The sequence below is a fragment of the Loxodonta africana genome, chromosome 12 (genome assembly GCF_030014295.1).
Source record: "Loxodonta africana isolate mLoxAfr1 chromosome 12, mLoxAfr1.hap2, whole genome shotgun sequence".
Classification (NCBI taxonomy): domain Eukaryota; kingdom Metazoa; phylum Chordata; class Mammalia; order Proboscidea; family Elephantidae; genus Loxodonta; species Loxodonta africana.
Genome location: NC_087353.1, coordinates 104,996,750 through 105,016,752, shown reverse-complemented (window position 1 = coordinate 105,016,752; position 20,003 = coordinate 104,996,750). Strand labels below are relative to the sequence as shown.

The 20,003-nt window shown below is 53.9% G+C and overlaps 1 protein-coding gene across 4 annotated transcripts in view; it reads left to right on the top strand.

Moving 5' to 3' along the window:
• Positions 1-20,003, top strand: part of NCF1 (neutrophil cytosolic factor 1) — a 37,810-nt gene that overhangs the window by 307 nt on the left and 17,500 nt on the right. For 3 of the 4 annotated variants that reach the window (XR_010323727.1, XM_064296096.1, XM_064296097.1), the window contains exons 2-10: positions 5,979-6,059; positions 8,943-9,018; positions 9,871-10,036; positions 11,512-11,567; positions 12,174-12,296; positions 12,759-12,866; positions 13,829-13,946; positions 15,164-15,271; positions 15,760-15,905. Coding sequence is in view for 3 of the 4 variants with exons in the window: in XM_064296096.1 (XP_064152166.1) it covers positions 5,979-6,059; positions 8,943-9,018; positions 9,871-10,036; positions 11,512-11,567; positions 12,174-12,296; positions 12,759-12,866; positions 13,829-13,946; positions 15,164-15,271; positions 15,760-15,905 (982 nt within the window). In the remaining variant the exon portion in view is untranslated. Of the gene's footprint in view, positions 1-5,978; positions 6,060-8,942; positions 9,019-9,870; positions 10,037-11,511; positions 11,568-12,173; positions 12,297-12,758; positions 12,867-13,828; positions 13,947-15,163; positions 15,272-15,759; positions 15,906-16,239; positions 16,522-20,003 lie in introns of those variants that run through there. The other variant, XM_064296095.1, reaches the window with a different exon arrangement.

Sequence of the window (20,003 nt, the reverse complement as noted above, 5' to 3'; positions counted from 1 at the left end):
CCTTGCAGCCACCCCACTCCCCGCTCCTCTGGAGAGCCCTTCAGGACCATCCTGCCCCCGGGGAAAGGGTGTCCTAGGGAGAAGCTGGGGGGAGGGCTATGTGTCCATCCAGTACCCCATAACCCAGAAACAACCGAGTGCCCTCGAGTCAATTCTGACTTATAGCGACCCTGTAGGCACCCCATGGTGCCAGCTAAATTAGAATCTTATTCCCTCTAGTTGGGTGACACTGCCACAGGGGCTGAAAAAGTGTCCCCTCTTTTCCTGGGGGGACTGGGCAAATGTCTGCCCAGACATGGCTACCCCTCAGAGGGTCCCCAGACCCAGGAGTCATGCGGAGGTGCTCCTGCTGCTGTGGGCAAGCCCTTTCTTTTCAACTTTTCGTTTTCAAATAACTTCAAATTTATAAAAGGTTACTAAAAAAAGGTCCCAATAACTCCCATATTTCTTCACACCCAGATTCTCTTTCTTGTTCAAACATAAAATTTCTGAATCGTTTGCGAGTAAGTTGGAGACCTTGTGATTCTCTACCCCTAAATGCAGCAGTGTGTATTTCTTTAAATCAAGGCCACTCTCTTATGTAACCATAGCGCCAGTGTGTCAGAATCAGGAAGTGAGCACTGATACCCGCGCTGTCTAACCCAGAGACTTTATTTTCATTTCACAGGAGTTCTCGTTATTCCCTGGGGCAGATTTTTAGGGTCCAAGATCTAATCTAGGATCACTTGTTGTGATCAGTTGCCAGGTCTCTTTATTCTTCTTTAATCTGGAAGAATCTTCGTCTGTCTGTCTTCATTTTTCTCAACTTTGACATTTTTCAGAGAGCAGGTCAGTTATTTTGCAGACTCCCCCACAGTTTGGGTTTGCCTGAGGCTCTTGGTTAGACTCAGGCTGTGTATCCGGGGCAGGGCTGTTTCAGAAGCCAGGCTGTGTTCTCATTACATCCTAACAGGTGGCGTGCCGTTGTATTTATTTTTAAATCACTAAGTTGTATTCAAGACAGCCGGGTGGTGCAGATGAGTCAGGGCTTGACTAACGGCCCCAAAGTTGGCGGCTCAAACCCACCCAGAGGCTCTCAGAAGACAGGGCTTCTGGACTGCTTCCAAAGGGTCACCGCCTTGCAAAACCCTATGGAGCGCTTCTCCTCCGCACATGGGGTCGCCATGAGTCAGAACTGACTCCATGGCAACTAACGACAACAAGTTGTATTTATTCTGAGGGAGACAGGGAACCATCGAAGCCTTTGTTTTGTTTTTATTGTGGTAAATATGTATGTGACAAAGCAGTTGCCATTTCACGTTTTTTTACTGGTACAATTCAACGACATGAATGACATTCATCATGTTATTTAATCACCACTGTTGTCCTTTTCCAGATTTTTCCGTCACCCTTATCAGAAGCTCAGTGTTCCCTAAGCAAGGAGTCCCCCTTCCTCCCTCCCGTGCCCGCCCTGGTGAACGTCGTCTCTGGATTTTGGCTTGTCCCAGTACTGGTGGTGGTAACTTCGACCTCTAGGTAGCCGAGGTGTCCTCTAGCTTTCGCCACTGTAAAGTTGCTATTCTTCCCTTTGTAGAGAGAGAATCTCTACCTGCAGAGAGGTCGTTTGAAACTGTGTGGATATCCTGCTCTTGACAGTGAGTGCATTGATGACTGTTGCTGGAACCAAATCACGGTACCGATCGCCGGAGGGTGACCTAAAACTCTATCATTGTTACCGCGTTTCTGAGGTGGCATCCTACCGTGATAAACAGCCTTCTCTTCTTTTGATTGAGTCGTACTTTATTCAATAGATTATAACCCTTTGTTTCACTATTTTAATGCTCATATTGCCCTAGATTTGCCTCACGGGAGCTCCTTCAAGCTGGCTTCTGTGTCCTTTCGACTTGCCTCCTCATTTCTTGAGCTTCCTTCTGGCACAAGCTGCTCCAGGCTCAGCCCATACTTTCCTGGCCCCAGCCCTGGGCTCAGCCCCTTCTCTCAGAAGCTCTGCCTCTTATTGGTGGGGAGTGCTGCTTACAACCAGGATCCAGGCTCTAGCTGCACGCGTGGTGATCCGGGTGTCCTGGCTCACGTCCTCTGGGTGAACAGGAACTGGGGAAAGGGATCGTTTCATGTTTTTTTTTTTTTTTTGCTTTTTACCATTTTACTTTTGTAGTTCCTTTCTCCCACTGTGAGGTGCTGGTTCCCGAAAAAGTCAGTGTATTTATTGTTTGCTCGATACTGCAATACACGTAAAGTCAGTTAACAATCCTATACCCACACTGGAGCCCTGGTGGCGCAGTGGTTAAGAGCTCAGCTGCTAACCAAAAAGCTGGCACTTTGAATCCACCAGGTACTCCTTGGAAACGTTATGGGTCAGTTCTACTCTGTCCTATAGGGTTGCCATGGGATGGGTCGGAATCGACTCCACAGCAACGGGTTTGGTTGGTTTTTCACACCCGCACCACTGTTAACAATAAAACTACTGACCTGTTACATCAAGTTTAAGCTCTCCATGCAGGTGTTTTTTTCTTTTCTGTCTTAACTGTTGTTGTTAGGTGCCATCAGGTCAGTTCCGACTCATAGCAACCCCATGCACAACAGAACGAAACACTGCCCGGTCCTGCTCCATGCTCACAGTCATTGCCATGTTTGAGCCCATTGCTGCAGCCACTGTGTCAGTCCATCTTGTTGAAGGTCTTCCTCTTTTTCACAGACCCTCTACCTTAGTAAGCATGAGGTCCTTCTCTAGGGACTGACCCCTCCTGATAACATGTCCAGACTACATGAGAGGAAGTCTCCCCACCCTTGCTTCCAAGGAGCACCCTGGTTGTACTTCTTCCAAGACAGACATTCGTTATTCTAGCAGTCCAACACCATAATTCAAAGACATCAATTCTTCTTTGGTCTTCCTTATTCATTGTCCAGCTTTCACATGCATATGAGGCAATTGAAAACACCATGGCTTGTGTCAGGTGAACCCTAGTCCTCAAACTGACGTCTTTGCTTTTCAAAGCTTTAAAGAGGCCTTTTGCAACAGGTCTGCTGCTTAAGTGAATGTACAGTAAGAAAAAAGGTACTTGGATTTTTTTTCTTTGAGGTGCTTATGCTATCCATTTGATACACAGCTAAGTTCATTTGTTCTGTTTGTTTCCAGTTTTGAGATTTTCAAAAATCCTTGTTGATTTAATTTTATTTTTAATATATACAAAATATTAACATATGTCCAAACAACAAAAATTTACAAAAAGACTCATCTCATTGGTTTATCTTCCCTGTGTTTCCTGTGACAAAAACAGATGTATGTGTGAGTATGTTGTTGTTTTTCCTTCTTTGTTACATACGACATAATAAACAAGGCAGCATGTGACACGCCTCTTTGATTTTGCTGTGACACCCTGGAAGTTACACGACATGAGTTCACGAAGCCTCATTCTTTTTTGTGATGGCATAACTTTTCATTTCTGCTATTTTATGAGTAACGTTGGACCCCTTTTTGTGTGTTTAAGGGATATGTGTGCGTGCTATGAATTGTCTGTTTATGCATTTTGCTCTTTTTTTAAAAAACCCATAAAACCCATTGCCGTCCAATCAATTCTGACTCATAGCGACCCTATAGGACAGAGTAGAACTGCCCCATAGAGTTTCCAAGGAGCGCCTGGCAGATTCGAACTGCTGACCCTTTGGTTAGCGGCCGTAGCACTTAGCCACTACGCCACCAGAGTTTCCCATTTTTTTTTTTTTAAAGTAGACTTTAACCCTCAAACTCTTTTTAACATATATTGGTGATATTAGCCATGTATCTATGATATATGTTCCAAATATTTTCTCCCAGTTTATCATTTGTCTTTGCTTATTTTTTATGCAAAAGAGTTTTTTTAACTGTATGTATTTGAATTATCAGTCTTTTCTTTCATTGCCTTTGAATTTTGAGTCATAGTTAGAAATTCTTTCCGTAGACCCAGTTATGAAGGAATTAATTCACCCAGGCTTCTTCTAGCACTTACATGGTTTCATTTCTTACCTGTTGATCTCTGACCTATTTAGAGTTTCTTCTGGTGTATGGTGTGAGGTACTAATCCAATTTTATCTTTCCCCAGAAGTCTGCCCATTGGCCTCAATACCAATTTTTCTAATATCCACCTTTCCCTCTGTGATTTGAGATGCCACCTTTATCATACACTGAATTTCCACATGTCCTTGGATCTGTTTCTAGATTTTCTATCCTATCCCACTGGTGTTTTATTTATGCACCAGTACTACACTGTTTTAATTAGAGAGGGTTTGTAGTATGTTTTAGTATCTGATAGGGATAACCTCCCCACATAGCTCTTATTTTTTAGGGATTTCCTAGCTATTCTTCTTCCCCTCACGGTCATTTATTTACATATTATCTATGCGACACAGTTGGGAAGTGGGACAGAGACCATGTGGCCAGCAGAGTCTGAAACATTTACTATCTGGCCCTTTACAGAATAAGTTTGCTTCTCCCTGGCCTAACGCATGCTCTTAACTCTGACTGGACGTTAGAATCCACTGAAGTTTATTCAGAAAGCTGCTTGAAGTTTATCATCTTTTTTTAAAACAGCTTTATTGAAATATAATTATATACCATATAGTTCACGTGTTTAAAGCGTACAGTTTAATGATTTGTAGTTTACAGAACTGTACAACCACTGCCACTATCAAATTATTCTGCAACTTTTCATTATGAAAACTTTCAAACATACAGCAAAGTGGAAGGAATTTTGCAGGTGAATACTCATATACCGCTATCTGGAGGCAGGTGAACACTCATATACCACTATGTGGAGTCTACCATTAACTTTTTCCTGTACTTGCTTTGACACGTGTCTATCCATCCCTCCAATCATCTTATTTTTGGTGCATTTCAAAGCATATTGCAAACATCAGGACACTTCTCCCTAGGTATTTTCACATGCATGTCATTAACTAGAGGACAGTATTAATTTGTACATTGTTTCTCTTTTCACGTAAAATTTACATGCAGTGAAATTCACAAATGTTAAGGATATCGTTGCCGAGTTTGGCAGTGCGAGCCCTGAGCCCTACGTAGCTAAACCCTCATCAAGATATAGAGGGTTGTGGTCACCCAGAACGTTCCCTCAGGCCGTAGTCAGCCCCACCCCTGCCTCCCAGAAGCAACCACTGTTCAGATTCTTTTCCCCCTAAAGTAGTTTTGTCTGCGTGAGGATGTCAGGATGTCCCACGGGTGGAATCACAGCGTCCTGTAGACTTGTGGGTCTGCTTCACACCGTGCCCTTGAGAGTCACCCCTGTTGGGGGCTCTGTCAGTGGTGTGTTCCTTTTTGTGGCTGAGTAGTAACCCCCTAGCTTTTTTGGCATGCTTATTTTTCCTCACTACGTTCTTTTTTTTTTTTTTAAGTAAGAACTTTATAGAGATATCATTCACATACCATACCTTCATCTGGTACAGCGTACAGTTCAGTGGTTTTCAGTATGTCTACGGAGCTGTGTAGCCGTTGTCACAGCCAATTCTAGAACACTGTCATCACCCCCAAAAGAAACCCCACACCCATTAGCAGTCACTCCCCCGCCCCAGTCCCTTGCCACCACTAATCTACTTTTTGGTCCTATCCATTCTCCTATTACAGATATTTTATAAAGAGAGAGTCACACATATCTGACTGAGGTCTTTGCTTTTTGGAGCCCAGCCCTTTCTGTATCTTACTTCATGTAACTCTCATATCAGCCTTGGGAGTTAGGTCCTGATTGTATCCCCAATTTACAGACGGGGAATTTGAGGGTCAGGGGAGCCGACTGTCTTGCCCTGAGTCATAAAGGTGGGAAGTGGTAGCTTCTGGGTCCATGAAAGGGGTGCCCTTCCTACGGCCTGAGCTGCCCCATGCAGACCTCCCAATTCTGTGGGCTCCCGCCAGCGGGTGAGACAGCCCAGATACACTACAAGCCCCCCTCAGCAGCTGAACAAGGTCCCACCCCCTCCCGGCCCCACCACAGGTGTACATGTTCCTCGTGAAGTGGCAGGACCTGTCAGAGAAGGTGGTCTACCGACGCTTCACCGAGATCTACGAGTTTCACGTGAGTGTCATGGGGAGGGCTGGGAGCAGCACCAGCCCCAGCTCTGCCCTTTGGGGAGGAAAGCCGCCCAGCTGGTGGTGAAAGGCCAGTGGGGTGGGGTGGGGGGACCTGTGGAACCTGGAATCCCCCACCCACAGCTCAGGGGCATCTGGAGGTCATGGTCCCCAGACCCTTTGTTAGCCCAAGACTGGAACCGTTCCCAAAGCCTACTCTTCAGACAGGGATGACAGAAAAAAAAAAAAAGCTTGTTGACATCGAGTTGATTCCAACTCATAGCGACCCTATAAGACAGTAGAACTGCCTCATAGAGTTTCCAGGGAGCACCTGTGGATTCATACTGCCAACCTTTTGGTTAGCAGGCGTAGCACTTAACGACTATGCCCCCAGGGTTTCTTCAGACAGGGATTGGACAGGACTATAAGACAGAACGGAAACCCTGGTGGCGCAGTGGTTAAGTGCTACGGCTGCTAACCAAAAGGTTGGCAGTTTGAATCCACCAGGTGCTCTTTGGAAACTCTATGGGGCAGTTCTACTCTGTCCTAAAGGGTCGCTGTGAGTCGGAATTGACTTGATGGCAACGGGTTTGGTTTGGTTTCGGGTTTGGTTTGGTTTTGGTATAAGATAGAAAGTGATACTGGTGAGGAGTGAGCTTCTTGGCTCAAGGAGATACATGAGACTATGTGGGCAGCTCCTGTCTGGGGGCGAGATGAGAAGACAGAGGGGGAGAGGAGCTGGCTGAATGCACACAGGGAATACAGGGTGGAGAGGAGGAGTGTGCTGTCTCATCAGGGGGAGAGCAACTAGGAGTATAGAGCAAGGTGTGTATAACTTTTTTATGAGAGACTGACTTGATTTGTAAACTTTCACTTAAACCACAATTAAAAAAAAAAACCCAAAATTGAAACCAGCTGCCGTTGAGTCAATGCTGACTCATGGTGGCCTCATGTGCTTCAGGGTACAGCTGCTCTTAATGGCTGTGATCTTTCGGAAGTAGATTGCCAGGCCTTCCTTCTGAGGTGTCTCTGGGTGAATTCAAACTGCCAACCTTTCAGTTACTAGCTGAGCACTTAAGCATTTGCACCACCCAGGGGCTTCTATCATATCAAAAGGAGGGTTGATAACCCTGACACCCAAGAGCCAAGTCCTCTTGCTTTGTGGAGTCACTGGGTGGTACAAATGGTTCCAATACTCAGCTGCTAGCTGAGGTGCCCAGAGGTGCCTCAGAAGAAGGGCCGGGTGCTCTATTTTCACAAAATCGGCTACTGAAAACCCTACGGAGCGCAGTTCTACTCTGACACACACGAGGTCACCGTGAGTCCGATTGACTTAACGGCAGCTGATTTTGCTCTCACCAAGACTGACATGAGAGAACCCCAAGTCTCCTTCCATGTGCTGGTAGGCCCTGAAGGGGCAGCTCCAGACACCAGCGGCTGGGTGGACAGGATGGGGGTGGTAGTCAGGGAGTCATGGTGTGCAGAGCGGGGCTCCTGGTCCTGGTCTGAGACAGGGTCGGTGCGATGGCTGGACGCTGCACAAAAGCCAGATGGGTCCCCCAGAGACCACCTCCACACGCAAGGCCCCCTGGAACAGGGAGGGGAGTCCTGTCCTTCTCTGTGTGGGGAAGTTAAACTGAAAAGCAGATAAGCACAGAGAGGGCCCCAGCCACCCCTGCACACCCAGCACCCACAAGTCCTGGGCCGCTTGCTTCAAGCCTGTTTTAAAAGACACAAAACATGAGAAAAGAAGTGGAAGGCTCCCTTCATCCCATACCCCTGTCCCAGCGCCTGCCCTGGGTGACGGCACACACACACACTCTCCCTGAGTCCGACAATCTGCAGAATTGCCCAGTGTGCTGACGGTGGTGAGGATACACACAGCAGATGCAAATCCTTGTCCTCCCTGTTCCAGCAGAGGAGTCAGGAGAACAAGCAAACAGAAAACACGTCATTCACATAGCGGGTTAGAAGGTGGTAAGTCTCGTGAGAGAACCAGAGCAGCGGAGGAGGGTGACGGGCGATCATGCCGCGTGCAAAGCTGGGCGGCTGGGCCCCGGTGCGCAGAGCTGGGCGGCTGGGTCCTGGTCTGAGACAGGGTCAGGGAAAAAGCCTGATTGGGAAGGTGATGCCTCAGCAAAGAGTTGAAGGTGAGGAGAGCTAGAGAGAGCACGAGAGAGAAAAAGGGAGAGTCAGAGATGAAAAGAGAGAGAGGGAGGGAGCACCGTGTCAGGGAACAGCCAGTGCAAACGTCCTGAGGCAGGAGGCGGCTGGAGCAGAGTGAACCAGGGGGAGAATGAACAAGCAGGGGGGGGAGAGGTGGGCGGGTGCAGGTCGGGTGAGGCCTTGGCTTCCATTATGAGGCGGATGGGTACCAGGAGGTCCTCACAGGACCCTCTGCTTGCTGGGCTGAGGATTGACAAGAGGGGAGCAGAGAGACACGGGAGCCACTTGTCATACCCAGGCAAGGCATGACGGTGGCCCGGACCAGGGGTGGCAATGGGGGTGGCGAGAAGGATCAGGTTCTTGTAGTACAGCCAAAAAGATTTGCTAATAGCTTGGTAGAAGCATTGGTGGTGCAGTGGTTAAGAGCTCGCCTGCTGGCCAAAAAAGGTCAGCAGTTTGAATCCACCAGCCACTCCTTGGGAACACTACATAGGGCAGTTCTACTCTGTCCTGTAGGGTTGTTATGAGTCGGAACTGACTCAGTGGATTTGGTTTGGCTTTGGATGTGGGGTGGGAGGGAAACAGAGCGGAATCCAGGATGCCAGGGAAGTTTCTGGCCGAGCCCTCGGAAGGGACAGTATTTAGGTCATTCCAATTTTCTGCTTTTGCAGATGGTGATGCCATAAAGAACATCCCTTCACATCTTCTTTTCTTTAATGTCTAGAAAATCTTAAAGGAAATGTTCCCTATCGAGGCTGGGGACATCAACCCAGAGAACAGGATCATCCCCCACCTGCCAGGTGAGGGCAGGCTGCTTCACCCGGGCAGGTGCCTTGTCTGGGTCCTCTCACCTGCTGTCCAAGCAGCCCTCTCCATGTCCCTACTTGACCTCAGCGGGGGTGTGACTGGCTCTCTGGTGCCCTCGGTGGGTGTGTGACTGGCTCTCTGGTGCCCACTGGGTGTGTAACTGGCTCTCTGGTGCCCACTGGGTGTGTGACTGGCTCTCTGGTGTCCTCCGTGGATGTGTGACTGGCTCTCTGGTGCCCTCGGTGGGTGTGTGACTGGCTCTCTGGTGCCCACTGGGTGTGTGACTGGCTCTCTGGTGCCCACTGGGTGTGTGACTGGCTCTCTGGTACCCACTGGGTGTGTGACTGGCTCTCTGGTGCCCACTGGGTGTGTGACTGGCTCTCTGGTGCCCACTGGGTGTGTGACTGGCTCTCTGGTGCCCACTGGGTGTGTGACTGGCTCTCTGGTGCCCACTGGGTGTGTGACTGGCTCTCTGGTGTCCTCTGTGGGTGTGTGACTGGCTCTCTGGACCCTCGGTGGGTGTGTGACTGGCTCTCTGGTACCCTTGGTGGGTGTGGTGGGTGTGTGACTGGCTCTCTGGTGCCCTCGGTGGGTGTGTGACTGGCTTTCTGGTGCTCACTGGGTGTGTGACTGGCTCTCTGGTGTCCTCTGTGGGTGTGTGACTGGCTCTCTGGTGCCCACTGGGTGTGTGACTGGCTCTCTGGTACCCTCAGTGGGTGTGTGACTGGCTCTCTGCTGCCCACTGGGTGTGTGACTGGCTCTCTGGTGCCCTCAGTGGGTGTATGATTGGCTGTCTGGTGCCCTCAGTGGGTGTGTGACTGGTTCTCTGGGTTCCTGCCTGGCAGCACCCCGGTGGTTTGATGGCCAGCGGACCGCTGAGAGCCGCCAGGGCACACTCACCGAGTACTGCAGTGCGCTCATGGGTCTGCCCGCCAAGATCTCCCGCTGCCCCCATCTGCTGGACTTCTTCAAGGTGCGCCCGGATGACCTCAAGCTGCCCACCGACAGCCAGTGAGTGACTGCCTCCTCCCTTGGGGCACAGACGGCGGGTGGCAGCAGCTCCTACGCAGGAGGGAGGTGGAGATGGAAGCTCAGGGACAGGAGGCTGCTTGCCCAAAGTCAGACCACGGGAGAGGAGGCAGCTCTGGCTCTGTGACATGGAGCACCTGCCACCCAGCCAGTCTCCATTTCGGCTCCTTGGGTCAGGGCGGTTCTCGGGGCTGGGGTGGGGGAGCGCTCGGGGCCCAGGGGGAGCACTCGGGGCCCGAAGGGAGCACTTGGAACCCGGGGGAACAGTCAGGGCTGGGGGCTCTCTCAGGGCCAGGGGAGCACTCAGGGCCCCGGGGAACACTTGGGGCCCCAGGGGGGCATTCAGGGTTGGGGGTATCTCTCAGGGCTCAGGGAGCACTCAGTGCTCCGGGGGAGCATTCAGGGCTGGGAGGAGCACTCATGGCTGGGGGAATCTCTTGGGGCCAGGGGAGCACTCAGGGCCCAGGGAAGCACTCAGGGCTGGGGGGATCTCTCAGGCGGCGAGCTCTTGGGTCCTGGGCTAGCATCCAGAACGTGTGGTTCCCGGGCTGGCGACTCAGCTTCTCCAACTGTACGGGGGTTGGGGGACGAGACGCAGCAGTGGGTGAAGTGCACGGTGCTTACACACTGTAAACGTGCTGACCTCACAAACTGAGGTGCGCTGTGCTTACCAGCCTCGAAGGGCGGAGCACCTGGGAATGCGTTCATTGCCAAGTGAGCAGGCTTGGGCTCCCGCCTGCCCCTTCCCCACAGCCTCCTGAGCTCGGGGCTTTGCTGGGCGGGCATCAGAGAGGCTGGTGGTGGTAGACCTGAGTGTGTGACAGGTTGGGAAGACCCCTCTCTCTGCCCTCAGTTACTGAAGTGGGAGGGAGGCCTTCTCCAGGACAGGTCTGCAGCCAGCAGAGACAGACAGCGTTCCTCCAGCCATTGCTGGTGACCCTTGAAGGGCCCCCCGCCATGTCCACCCCCTGCGGCCCCCCTGTCCAGGCTCCAGAAGAAGGGAGGTGGCCAGGGGTTGACACAAGCTGTTCCCAAACCTTGTTGTTGTCATTGAATGAAACTGCTCCATGGGGCTTTCAAGGCTGTGATCTTTCAGAAGCAGATTGCCAGGCCTGTTGTCCAAGGTGCTGCTGGGTGGGTGTGAACCCACAACCTTCCGTTAGCAGTCAAGTGCTTACCTGTTTGCATCACCCAGGGACTCCTTCTAAACCCCAAGCACCGGTCATCCGGAGGGAGGAGGGCCTGATGGCAGCTGTGGGCATGTCCCCCATACCTTCACGCTCTCTGGTCCCTGCCATTCCCAGTACTCCTTCCTTGGCAGCGTGGACCCTGCCTTCTGTCTGTGGTGGCCCCTCCACCTCACACTTTCCTTTTTCTCTTGGGAAGTTCTGCTGTAGATCTGCCCTGTCCCCAGTGGGAGCTGAGTGTCTAACCCAGAGTGTTTGCCCCTCCTGCAGGGTGAAGAAGCCGGAGACATACCTGATGGCCAAGGATGGCAAGACTAATGCAGCCGGTAAGAGGGGGCAGCCAGGCAGACGTGCCCAGGGCACGGGGTCAGGGGAAGTGCAGGAGGTGGCAGCTGGTGTAGGTTCTGGTCCCCACACTAAAGAGCTTGGATCTTTGGGGGTCGCTTCATAGTCGGGAGCTCCCTGGAGGCGACAGTGCTTCCCTCTCTGTGTGGCCAGAGCCCGGCACTGGGTGGACCTGAACCGGGGTCATTTGGTCAGCAGTGTTGCTACGGAGCTGATTCTGACTCACAGAGACCCGGGGTGGGACTGCCCCATAGGGTTTCCAAGGCTGTAATCTACAGAAGCAGCTCCCACATGCTCCTCTCACGCAGCAGTTGGTGGGTTCAAACACCAATTTTTCAGTTAGCAGCCAAGTGCTTTAACCACTGCGCCACCAGGGCTGTTTTTGGAACCCACTAGGTGGGTTTTTAGGTGCTTAATCAATGCAGGGCTGCAGAGATGAGCTTGTCTTTGGGCTTTACAGTGTACAGGGTGCTTCTGCCCCTGGTGTGCTTGGAACTGTTCTGGGGGCCCCAAAGAGGACCCCAGAAGAGGCCCAGGAGGTGGAGACCCTCCCGGAAGTGCCCACTCACCCTGCCCCCTCTACCCAGACATCACCGGGCCCATCATCCTGCAGACGTACCGCGCCATCGCTGATTACGAGAAGAGCTCGGGCTCCGAGATGGCCCTGGCCTCGGGCGACGTGGTGGACGTGGTGGAGAAGGGCGAGAGCGGTCAGCCCTGCCCCTGCCCTGCCCCTGCCTGCCCTGCCCCACCATGTTGCCCTCCCCTCCTCTGCCCTCCGCTGCCCTCCCCTGCCCTGCCTTCCCCTGCCCTGCTCTGGTGCCCTCCCCTGCCTTGTCCTGCCCTGCCCTGGTGCCCTAAGGCCCTTTACCCCCCACCCCAAGCCTCTGCCCTCAGGCAGCCCCGGGCCTCTAGGGAGCTCTAGAACTCGCACCTGGGGTGGCTGAGGGTCTGCGTGTATTCTGTGGTATGATTGTGCCTTTATGAGGGTTGCACCTGGGTAGGCAGGTGTCCCTGGGTGTGACGTGGTGTGATGGTGACTGTGACAGTTCCGAAGCGGGGCGTTTGAGGTTTGTGTGTCTGGCTGTGTGTCCTTGCTGCCCCAGAGGGGCCTCATATGGCCATGGGAGGCTGCTGGGCCCCCTGATTTGCCTTCCCACATGCTGGGACAGGTTGGTGGTTCTGCCAGATGAAGGCGAAGCGCGGCTGGGTCCCGGCGTCCTACTTGGAGCCCCTGGATAGTCCTGACGAGGCAGAGGACCCAGAGCCCAACTATGCAGGTGCCCCCGCCCTCCACCCCAAAAGGCCATAGCGGGGGAGGGGGAGGAAAGGGCAGGGAGACTCAGAGCCAGGAGGTACTGCTTTGGGGTCTGGCATGATTGCACACTGGGCAGAGGGGAAGTCAGGGCTGATGCCCTGGGTGTCTGACTTGTGGCCCAGGTGGGCAGGGGTGTCCTTGGCCAGGACAGGTGGAGCAGAAGTGGGGGTGATGAGGTCAGCCTGGGACACCTGGTGGCCACGGGCATGGGGCCAGGTTCGTCAGGAAGCTGAATAATGTGCAGACCTGAGGCTCAGGAAGGAGGACTGCCTGGAGGTGGGGGCACCACCACTGATCAGACTTCCCCAAACAGACACCCCAGGCTGGGTGGGTGCCACGCAAGTTTGAAAAAAATTAGAACTGCCTACTGTGTTTTTTTTTTTTTTTTTTTTTGACTGTGTTAGTTTCTTAGTGCTGCTGTAACAGAAATACCACACGTGGGTGGCTTTAACAAATAGAAATGTATTTTCTCACAGTTGAGGAGGCTAGAAGTCTGAATTCAGGGCACCGGGAAGGCTTTCTCCCTGTCGGCTCTTGTCTCTTTTCAGCTTTTGTTCCCGGTTCCTTGGCAATCTTCATGGGTGTGGCATCTACCCCATCTCTGCCTGATCTGCTCCTTTTAGATCTCAAAAGTGACTGGTTTAAGACACACCCTACACTGATACAGCCTCATTAACATAACAAAGTAAACCCTGTTCCCAAATGGGATTGCATCCACAGGTATAGGGATTAGGTTTATAGGACATACTTTTGGAACACAATTCACTTCATAACTGGGAGGTAGGAACAGACCCAGAGGAGAGCAGGTCACGGATCCAGGTGGGACAGGGCTAGCTGGAGGAGGTGCACGGCTCAGAAAGGAGAGGGGATGGAGAGTCCTGTGCTGGGCAGACCCTCACACACAGCCCTCCCACCCCTGGACAGGTGAGCCCTATGTCACCATCAAGGCCTACACTGCTGTGGAGAAGGACGAGGTGACCTTGGGTGAGGGCGAGACCATTGAGGTTATCCATAAGCTCCTGGACGGCTGGTGGGTCATCAGGTAGGAGAGCACCCCCACCCCATACTGAGTCAGCCCTGGCTTGGGGAGGGCCCGCTGGGCTCTGGGTTGACTCGGCTGTGTGCCTCTGGGCAAGCCACTGCCCCTCTTTGGGCTCAGTCCCCTCCTTGGTAGCAGGTGAGTGGTAACCTCAGCCTGCCTGTCCCATAGGTATCCTTGTCTGAGAGCGTGCAATTTTCCTTTGCGACTTAGGGTCTGACTAGTCAGTTGTACGGCTGCCGTGCTGACACAGTTAATTCTTGAATCCGTTGCTGCGTTTAATGACCGGGTGCAGCCATCCCCATCATCGCTCTTCCTTTGAAACCTTTCACGCAGTCTCCACCTGTTTATCCCTCTGAGTACATTCAGGAATACTGATTACTAGAGAAAACAGAACCCCAGGGCCTTGCTGAGCCATCTCCCTGGAGCCACCGGGTCCCCGAAGGCCCCTGCCTGTGTGTACAGAGCTCTGGATCACAGGGCAGCCCAGGCCCCCAGCAAACCTATCCCAAGGCTGTGGCCGGGCCAGCTCTACACTCAGCATGGCCTTGACTGGGGGGCTTGGAAGCAGCATTTCTCACCTTTTTAGACCTATGTCCAGTTAACCGCCATCATGAACCCCTTGAGATTCTTCCGTTAGCCAAGAAGAATTAGTGCATAGTTGGTATTATGCAAAAGAAAAAACCTTATTCCCCAATATACTAATGAGAATGGAAAAGAGAATATTCTCCACAATGGTGCTGAGATAACTGGGTACCCATATGGGGGGGGGGGGAAGAACCTAGACTCCCACCTCACACCACAGATAAACATTTATTTGGGATGGATCACAGGTTTTACTAAGTATAAAACCTAGAACTCAAAGGCTTTTGGAAGAAAGCATAGGAGATGAACTTGGTGACCCGGAGGTAGGCAAAGATTTCTTAAAATACGGAAGGTAATGACCATATAAGAAAAAAGTGACCAACATAATATTGCCGATGTTTTAGCCAAACCCATGTCCCCCGGGGAGACTTAGATCTGCTACCTCTTCCCCCAGCCGATTTTGAAAGGAAGACGAAGACGGTCAGAGCTGGGAGGCCCTGTGCACAAAGAGGAAACTGAGGCCACAGGGGCAGCGCCTGCTGTTGGTCTGGCGGAGCTCCCCACCCTGGGCACTGCCCGGGCCCTCTGAGCCCCCGATGCTGCCGCCCGGGCCTCAAGGGCTGTCTTGGTTGCAGGAAAGAGGACATCACAGGCTACTTCCCGTCCATGTACCTGCAAAAGTCGGGGCAGGACCCGGACCAGGCCAAACGCCAGATCAAGAACCGAGGGGCGCCGCCCCGCAGGTGAGCGAGGTCCCGGGGACCGGGGGCTCTGAGGACCAGGGAGAACTACGGCCTCGCTCCGTCGGTCCATGCCCGGACCTGCGGCGCCCAGGCAGGGGAGCCGTGGGGGGTGCCCACCTGGCGGAGGAGGCCCCTCCCCGCCCCGCCCCTCCCTCTCCTCCTCCCGTCCCCCGCCCCGTCCCTTCCCCTCCCCGCCCCCCCACCCTCCCCGCCCACCTCCACCCTCCCCGCCCCTCTCCATCCCCTCCCCGTCCCCGCCCCTTCCCCTTCTCCTCCCTCTCCTCGCCCCGTTCCTCCCCTCCCCGTCCCCTCCCTCCACCCTTCCCGCGCCCTCCCTCCAACTCCCCGCCCCTCCCCTTCCCCGCCCCCTCCCGGCCTCGGGTCGGGCTTTGGGGCCCAGGGGCGGGGACCCGAACCCCGAGGGCAGAGACGAACGTCGCGGCGGGGTGCCCGGGGCCCTGACCGACGCCCCCTCCCGCGGGATCCAGGTCCTCCATCCGCAACGCGCACAGCATCCACCAGCGGTCGCGGAAGCGCCTCAGCCAGGACGCCTATCGCCGCAACAGCGTCCGCTTCCTGCAGCAGCGCCGCCGCCCGGCTGGGCCGGGACCACGCATCGCGGGGGGCGCCATCCGTGAGTGCGGGCCGGGTGGGCGGGGCCTGCGCCTGGGGGCGGGGCCGGGCTTGTGAACCAGGGACCGGGCCTGTGCAGCTGGGGGCGGGGCCGGGTCTGTGCACCTGGGGGCAGGGCCGGGCCTGTGCAGCTGGGGGCGGGGCCGGGTCTGTGCACCTGGGGGCGGGGCCCGGTCGGTGCACCTGGGGGCGGGGCCGGGTCGGTGCACCTGGGGGCGGGCCCTGAACATGGGGGCGGGGCCGAGGGTGGGGGGACCGCAGAGCCCTGGGGTCCGCTGCCTCAGTGCAGGCCCGGGGCGGGCCGGGCCCCTCACCCCCGCGCTGTCGCTCCGCAGAGGAGCAGCCGCAGGGCGAAAGCGCGAAGGCGCAGCCCGCAGTGCCCCCGCGGCCCAGCGCCGACCTCATCCTGCACCGCTGTAGCGAGAGCACCAAGCGGAAGCTGGCGTCGGCCGTCTGAGTGGGGCGCCGCCCCAGATGGCATCCAGGTCTCTCCGCCCCCTCCCGCCCCTCTTCCCGGTCTTGGTCCCAGGGAGGCTCCCTGTATATACGTGCCCCAGGCCCCAGCCCCACCTGGTTACCCGCCACCCTCAATAAATGTTGCTTGGAGTGTTCAGAGACTCTGCCTTTGGGGGTGTTTCTAGAATCGGCACTGGGTGCTTTGAGCTCTGCTGGAGGAAGTTGCAAGAGCGGAGGTCCAGGCCGCAGCCGGTTGCACGCTGCCCTGGTCTTGGCCAAGAACAGGTTTGCACAAGGCCAAGTGCAAAGAGGAACTCCAGACCCCGCGCTGGCCCTCAGTGCGGAAGAGTAGAGGAGGGTGGACACGGTGGGGGGCGGCCGGTCAGGGCGGGTGTGTGAGATTTTGTGTGTCGCTGGGACAAAAACATTGATCGTTTTTAGGGGGATATGGGGCTCTGGTTATTCAGAGACCCTGCCGCAGTTAGGACGTCGTACCGGAAAGCTAATAAGTCACTGCTGCACAGACCCTCACTGGTCTCCAAGCCTTTGCGGGTGGGTCTGCACCAAAAGGCAAGGCCACTGCCATGCCAAGTGAGGGCACAGAAGGTGCCGCTTGTCCAGACGGCCGTGGTGCCCGGAGTGAGGATGGGCAAGGGGCTGGTCCCCTTAGATGAGAAAAATGACAAGGACGGCAGACGCTTTCCAAGAGAGCGACTGGACATCAAAGGACTGAGACAGGCCTTGAGAAAACTTCAGGATTTCTCCACTGTTTCAGCATTTTTGCAAACCTTTGCTGGCGAGGAATTCCTGGGTGGTGCAAATGTTTAGGTGCTTGGCTGCTAACCAAAAGGCTGGCAGACTGAATCCATCCACAAGCACCTCAAAAGAAGTGCCTGGTGTTCCCCTTTTCAAAAATCAGCCCCTGAAGGCCGCACGGAGCACTCTGACACACGCTGAAGGCCGTACGGAGCACTCTGACACACGCTGAAGGCCGTACGGAGCACTCTGACACGCACTCTGACACACGCTGAAGGCCGTACGGAGCACCCTGACACACGCTGAAGGCCGTACGGAGCACTCTGACACACGCTGAAGGCCGTACGGAGCACTCTGACACACGCTGAAGGCCGTACGGAGCACTCTGACACACGCTGAAGGCCGTACGGAGCACTCTGACACGCACTCTGACACACGCTGAAGGCCGTACGGAGCACCCTGACACACGCTGAAGGCCGTACGGAGCACTCTGACACGTGGGGTCGCCGCGAGCTGGAGCCCTCTCAATTGCAACTGGTTTGGTTGCTGGAAATCTGAACACAAACCACCCACCCCTTTGCTTGTTCAGTTGCAATTTTAACCTTTTTATTAAATACAGTACGTTGTTGTCATTAGGTGCTGTCGAGTCCATTCAGACTCATAGCAACCCTATAGGACAGAGTAGAACTGCCCCACAGGTGTTTTTCCGTGCTTTCTCTGCATTTCAGGTCCTGCAGGGAAGCACGTGGGAGAATATGAAGGGGGTGAGGGGACAGAGGAAGGGTACTGCCCTGAGTCTGCGCCTGAGTAAGGGCTGCCCTGTCTGTCCTTGAGGCCAGGGTAGCGCTGGGCTCTTTCCGTCATCTCTAGTTCTGAGCAGCCCTGTAAGTATTTTATGGAGAAACCAAGACGCAGAAAATCAGGTGATTTGCTGAAGGTAACACAACAAGCAGGTGGCAGAGCCGGGGGGTGAACCCAGCTTTTTCTTTCTGGGCCCATTACATTATCCTGACCCCACACAGCTCGCACCCTGCTGAAGGGTCCTGAGGAGGGAGTGTGTGTAGAATTGCCTGCCCAGGGATGGGAAGACAGGTCCCTGGGACAGATGCCGCGCACCCTCCCACCCTGGGGCCCTGCCGGGAACCCACCAAATTCAGCCCCCAGCTCCAGCCTGGGCCCCTCCACACCACTCCTCCATGCCACTCCTGGGTGCTCCCTTTGCAGACACCCCATCACGACAACTAGGAAAACCACCCCTCATTCAGTCATTTCCCACAGTCTCAGCTCAGTCTATGAGTGATGAGTAACAGAGCTAGCTGGTCAGTGGCCACCCCACCCCAAACCGTCCTGGTCCCAACACATGTTCCAGGCCAGGGAGGAATGTGCGGCCTTAGGGGTTGACTCAAAGGAGAGCAGACCTAGGGATGGTCCTATCAACAGAAGGCAGCTGTCATCGGCTGTGCTAACCACCATGGAGCCCCACTGGTGACAGACAAGCTGAGTCTGGACAACAAATGCCTGCTTGGCCTCCACGTCTGGCACGGGGACCACTTAGCAAACAAAGAACATGGCCTTTGGAGTCACACACATTCAGTTTGGATCCTGACTTCTTTACTGGCTGTGCGACCTTGGACAGACCACTTAGCCACTCTGAGCCTCAGCCGCCTGTCCACATTTGCGCAGACACACCAGGGGCTGTTCCTCTCTACCAATCTCCATGATAAATCAGTCCATCTGGGCTTCCTGCCCCAGAAATGAGCGTTGGAGTTAGCCTGCAGTAAACCTCCCAGGACAGCAGCTGCAAAGGACCAGGTGCTTTCCCTCTGTCTGCAGATGGCTGAGACCCACCTGGGGCTGGGTCCTTGTGCAGATGCCGACAGCTAGAGCCTGGTCTCTCCCTACTGCAGCTGCTTCCTAGGGAGTGGTCACTGGGGTGGGCTTCCCAGCCTTTCTCCACCCCAGGCAGCTCAATGCCCCCCACTTGGAAAGTATGCACAAGTTTGCATCACCAATTCCAGTGACTCTCTGAGACTGCTGTTAGGGTGCCGTCGAGTTGGTTCCAGCTCACGGTGACGCTATGGACAACAGAACGAAACACTGGCTGGTCCTGTGCCATCCTGCTCACAATCGTTTGAGATTAGGAGCACAAATGTATGTGTACCTTCAAAAGACAACCCTACAAGGGAAAACCCCCACGTGTCTATCAGTGTGTCGTACTGTGGGGGCTTGTGTGTTGCTGTGATGCTGGAAGCTATGCCACCGGTATTCGGATACCAGCAGGGTCACCCATGGAGGACAGGGCTCAGCTAAGCTTCCAGACTAAGACAGACTAGGAAGAAGGACCCGGCAGTCTACTTCTGAAAAGCATCAGCCAGTGAAAACCTTATGAATAGCAGCAGAACATTGTCTGATATAGTCCTGGAAGATGAGCCCCCCAGGTTGGAAGGCACTCAAAAGACGACTGGGGAAGAGCTGCCTCCTCAAAGTGGAGTCGACCTTAATGATGTAGATGGAGTAGAGCTTTTGGGACCTTCATTTGCTGATGTGGCACGACTCAAAATGAGAAGAAACAGCTGCAATCACCCATTAATAATCAGAACCTGGAATGTACGAAGTATGAATTTAGGAAAATTGGAAATCGTCAAAAATGAAATGGAGTGCATAAACATCGATATCCTAGGCATTAGTGAGCTGAAATGGACTGGTATTGGCCATTTTGAATCAGACAATCATATAGTCTACTATGCTGGGAATGACAACTTGAAGAGGAATGGTGTTGCACTCATTGTCAAAAAGAACATTTCAAGATCTGTCCTGAAGTACAATGCTGTCAGTGATAGGATATATCCATACACATACAAGGAAGACCAGTTAATATGACCATTAT